This window comes from Habropoda laboriosa, unplaced genomic scaffold, assembly GCF_001263275.1.
Source record: "Habropoda laboriosa isolate 0110345459 unplaced genomic scaffold, ASM126327v1 scaffold666, whole genome shotgun sequence".
NCBI classification, from domain to species: domain Eukaryota; kingdom Metazoa; phylum Arthropoda; class Insecta; order Hymenoptera; family Apidae; genus Habropoda; species Habropoda laboriosa.
Window position 1 is genome coordinate 249,201 of NW_017100786.1, and position 5,638 is coordinate 254,838.

The 5,638-nt window shown below is 36.1% G+C and overlaps 1 protein-coding gene across 1 annotated transcript in view; it reads right to left on the bottom strand.

Moving 5' to 3' along the window:
* LOC108577220 (protein 4.1) overlaps nt 1-4,999 on the bottom strand; it is a gene marked incomplete at its 5' end in the record, with an annotated part of 173,845 nt that extends 168,846 nt beyond the window's left edge. The window contains 1 exon segment of the mRNA XM_017940351.1: nt 4,895-4,999. Coding sequence (XP_017795840.1) covers nt 4,895-4,999 — 105 coding nt within the window.
* Nucleotides 5,000-5,638: the final 639 nt, after the last annotated feature.

The following is a 5,638-nucleotide window of genomic DNA, read 5'->3' on the forward strand; positions in this document are numbered from 1 at the left end:
CTGAAAGTCCGCCGCTGCAGAAAAATTCTTACTGCCTTATTATAGCCTCCTCTATACTGAACAACTTTTGCTAATAAAATTTGTTCATATCTCCAAAAACAATGGAAATATTCAAGTGCTAATTCTTACTGGACCATCCTGTATAACTGATTTACTGCAGCGAATAAACCGCAAAGTACATGTGCTATGTGTCGCAATATTTTTGGGACGTAAAATGTGAGCATTACGTGATTATTGGGAATAATTCAGCACCGATTTCAATGACCTTGAAATATGTTGTTAATTTTAACAACATTTTAAACAACTTTTCTCTATATGTTACTGCCGGACTCCTGTAGTTTTCGAAATATCAGTGAAAATATATGATAATTGCGCAGTTTAGTACCTTTTCCCAACTTTACCTATTTCATTCTAGTTGTTTTGTAAATCGTTAAATATGTTGTCAAGGACGTCATTTCCTTTCAAAGGTTGCGGGCGGTATCCAACAAAGTATTAATTTTTAATTTACACAAAAAATAAAAGAAGTTTATGTCCCTGTACGATTTTAGCTGTGAGGTGTTTTTCGGACTGAATTATAGTAATTTAATGTTTTTCATATTTAGACATATTCATTTCTTTTGATATTACTACACAATAAATATAGATACATTTACAATATGTATTCGTCGTATCCCCCCCATATAATCTCTGAACTTTTTTATTAGGCGAATTGTATCTTTATATACTAACGAATATACGAACAAAAGGTTTTAATCAAACTAAGCTTTCAAAAAATGAACTTTAGACCTTATTCCTTTACTGTAATTCTAAAATTTGAATATATCTCTTATACATGTAACTTTAAGAAAAAAATCAGTGAATTGTGGCCGTTAGTTTTAACGATTCAAAAAATGGCGGGTAGCCCCGGACAGTAATTTTTTTATTTATTTTGTTCACGTTGCTGTTAAATATTCTTATAAATGTTGCAAATAATACTATATCATTCATTATTATGTTATTAAGTATTATATATTTATTATTGTGAGTCTTCCTTGAAAATTACTTCACAAACTAGTGTCTTGATGCTATTCTTTTTTCTTTGTTGGATCTATGAGGAATATTAAGACATTCTGCCAAATCAAAAGCTAGTTTTAAAAACTCTGTTCTAGTCAATGGCATTAGGCGATTGTCCAATTGTTTCACGTGATTATAAAGTCGCCATGAAAATTCCTCATTAAAAGTTCAGTCAAAGCGACCTAATTTCGGCTTAAGAATTATTTCTTGACCGCTTTTTAGCTTGTAGAGAACTCCGTGACACGTTATATTTTTCAGTAGCCAATCTTATTGATAATTCACCGTTCATAACATAAACAGTTGCGTCTTTCATGTTACTTTCATCTCATTTACCTTTATTGCTTATTCGTCTTTAAATTTCGGCATTTTTTACCCGTTTTTAAAATAAACCTATTTATATTATACAGAATCTTGGAAAGATATAAGCGGACAAACTATCATAATAGGAAAATGTACGATTTTCAAATTTGCAACAGATAAAAGTGACCGGGGGTACCCACCATATAAGTGTCCGGGGCTACCGGATGGACTTGATCCAATATTTTTATTAACCATTTTTACAATAGCAAACAAAAATTAAAAAACTCAAGGATCTTAAACTAAATTTAATTGTCAAAACATAAAAGAATACTTACATTTAATTCAGAATAAGGTTTGATAAAATTTGATTGGAACAGGAATACCGTTTTTAATTGTAACAAAATTAAGTGTAATATCAGTATCGCTTGCCCAATCGATCGACAACTAATTGAAAAATGTATTTGACGTTAGGTTTGTTTTTGTTTTTGTATGCAGTTGGATAATCGAAATATTCAACTGTCCAGGGCTACCTGCACTTCCCCTACACAGGGTGTCCCGTAAAGAGTGTGTGGTGGGTACGTCGTCATCAACAAATCCTTACCGAACCTCGTTCTATTCTTCCACGCGAACTTTCTCTTTTCCAACTCCTTCAGATTTTAGTTTCCGTTCTTTTGTCTCTCCCCGGGTTAAGACTTGCCTTCGTCCTCGAGTAGCCTAAGAAACGCACATGTGGCATCCAGGTTCGCACGAGGCCCGCTTTCTACGAATTTTCCGTTTCCACCACTTTCTCTACTTCTATCTTTATCTATCGCTACTCCTGTCTCCCTGTCCTAACAATATAAAAACCCAGGACGCCTACACCTCGAGACAGTTTGTTGTTTTACCGACCATCGCGACGTACCCGCCGAACCGCTGCCGCCGGGACAATTAACAAAGTAAACGATTGTATTTTCTGGACAAATTGTACGCCTATACGACCATACACTTTAATAAATTGAGGTGAAAACAGTGTAACGACGTTCCTCACCCACCTCAAGTGTAACACCCGGAAATGGGGGGTTATTGGGGTGACTCTGAACAACTTTTTCCTTTACCAAAATGTTGTTTGAAGCTTCGTTTTTGAATTATTAATGAAAAACACTGGCCAAATGCGTACGCGAGACTTCTCAGTTATCCAACGCTGTCAAAAAAATTTGACTTCGCACCGCTATTTTTATAAGGCTTAGAGAAATGGTTTTTTGCTGTCATTCCGTTGTTTGCATAACAATACATACAGTGGAGGACAAAAGTATTCATACACTCTAAAAAATGGAATAACTTTTTTAAAATTGGGCCAAACGACTTGAGTTTTTTTAAGAAGTTAGAAAGATTCGTTTCCTAGATGACGTGTAACAAATTTTTGAAAAAAATGCAATTAGTCAGAATCGCGAAGAAAATAGCGAAGGTCGTTTTTACAACTTTTTTATCTGAGCTCGTAATGAAAATTTAAAAAATACGCTTTGCAGATCTATGTCAATTATACACACGCTGAAAATTTCATCGAAATCGGTTAATGTTGCTATGAGCTACAAATGGTTAAAAATTGTGAAAATCGCACTATGAACTCATATGATCGGCTCTCGGCAAACGTCGCGCGGCCCGCGGGGAAAGTGAGGGAAAAAAACAGAATACGTCGCGGCGTTAGGCGTCTATTATTGTCGATGTCGATGTCTATTGTTTCTATCGTTTGGCGAGGGCCGATCATATGTGATGACCGATCCGGCCGTAACATCAGCTGTTTCGGATTGCCTGGAAAGGTCAGGATCAACACACTGACTCACTTCCGTCGAAGCAGATTAATTCGTGGACGTCGCGACGTCTTCTGTTTCTTTCCTCACTTTCCCCGCGGGCCGCGCGACGTTTGGCGAGGGCCGATCATATGAGTTCATAGTGCGATTTCAGGAGAAATTTAACCTTCAGGCTTACACTTCCTACGACAGCACACCTACACCTAGCTTGTCATTACCAAGGGGAAACGGCCCCGGACTAATAGTAGCCTCACCTTTTATTGAATTACTAACAACTTGGTACAGGAGATCCCCTCATTCTGTCTGGCTGCAAGGAAGTTTATTCTTGGGTCCGCTTTTTACCATTTTAGGTTAGTTCTCCTACCGTGGAGGGCGGGTCCGTAAGGAAGAATGACCGAAAGGCAAAATAAATACAGTTTTTTGAAAATTACGAATATGCACCTCTTTTCGGTGAAGTGAATTTACCAGCATTTACCGCATTTACCAACTAAAATATCCCGATAGAATTATACCGAAGATAATATTCAGAAGGCTGGATCGAAGAACTGCAAAACCCAGGGTCATTAGAAAGTGAGAAGTTCGGTGGACACAGTTAACGCGACACGAACTTAGAAGAAAATATTCTGCGCCGCATTGAAAAAGATCCATTCATAAGTAAACAGACTATTGTGGAGGAATTGCACCAACGAATCACATTCAAGGCAGGTGCAATTCAAAATGTAATGAGGTTTTTGAAAGAATACGGCAAAATTTCAGAAGAAGTACACTTTTGCATTTCAGAATAAGGTGGTTACGTTGAATATCTTTAATAAAAATGGCTAATCTTGGCCGGGATAATAATAATACGTGTGTCGCAGTTTTTGCTGGTCACATGAGAACAGAACAATGGTAATATGTGCGCGCATGTGGGATATCTGCAAGAAGAATTTTTAATTGAAAAAGGATTCATCCTTTCCACTCGAAAATTTCATTAGGCAAGTTTCGACATGCCCCCTGAGATTTTTGCGAGTAGGCAGGTGTCGTTTCTTGATTTAATTTAAATTTTCATTGTAAAATGTTCGCAAAATTGTGTTAGCCCTTGTGACAGTTGTTATTACCAGGTAAGCTAGATATGGTACTAACCTAGTCATCACCTGGTTTCCTGGTCTAAGCCAGCGCCAAAAAGAGCCTACTTCAGGTGCAGATTTTAATTATTACCAACTAATAAACAGAGCCCCGAAAACAATTTTGTCACGTTTGATTTTCATCTTAGAATGATTTCAAGGATCACCTTTCCAATTTAGTACCAAAGATAGCCCAAAACATTGTATATTATAATAGTCTGAGTTTTTTGAAATTTCTGATACTGAGGATTTTTGTTTCAATGTTGATTTCTACGATAAATCACAGCAGAAATAAATAAATGCAGAAATGCATTTAGTCTCCAGGATGTTGAAACAATTCGTCTCTGCGCAAGTTTCTTTACATAGGAAAACAGAAACTGTCATCGTAGAAAGAAAATTCTGTTCTTACATTACAATACATACGTATCAACACGAATAATTAACTTGAAGTTGCATGCCATTTACATAAAAGAAGTAACTTACTACTCCAAAGAAAATAATTCAGTTTATGATTTGATAAAACAAAAGGTTAATATGAGAAAGTCTGTAATCGTTCAACATTTGTTTTAAGTAACTAAATAAGCAGAAGGATTTGCGCCGGAAATAAAGAACATGAATGTATGTCAAAAATACACGCACAATTAAACTTACCCTTTGCCTACAGTGATCCGCATAACGAAGCCCAAAGTAATCCGTTTCCAAGATATTGAGTTGCTTGCATACATATTCGAGAATATACCTTCCTTTGTGTTGAGGCTGCAATAAAAGAAAGCTACAGATAATACTGAAATATATCTTGATTCTTTTAACTCTAATGCCAGAAAGCACGTTAACTATTTTCGGAACGAATTTTATTTAATACGTGTGGTCATTGGAATTAATGAAATTTAAAATACAAGTTTTGATCTAAAAGTTAGGGGGCTTTATGTATAAATCATTTATTATTAATCTTAATACTAATTACACAATATCACCTTCTAAGTAATCTCCATCTGTCTTTACACACATTTGAAATCTGTTCTGGCAGCTTTCGGAAACGACGTGGTAAGCAAACACACAAGGACAAGTGAAGAGAAAAAAGTCAGCTGCTAAGAGATCGGGTGAATACAGTGATTGTGAGACAACAGAAAGTGAATTTCGTATTAAAAACTCTTGTGGTGTAACATCCGTGCTTTTTTCTGCCACAAATATAGCCTTTTCCTTTTACGTTGGAGCACATCTCGATAAAATATTGCATTTACAGTAGTATCATGGAGTAAAAATTCGCGGTGCACAATCACGCAGTAATCGAAAAAGTTTTTTTTGGAGATCTCAAGCGATTTTTTTCTCTTATCTTTCTGTTCTACTGTTAAGATGCGTGGAACGAACTTCTGACGCTACTCTTTCGTATCCAAG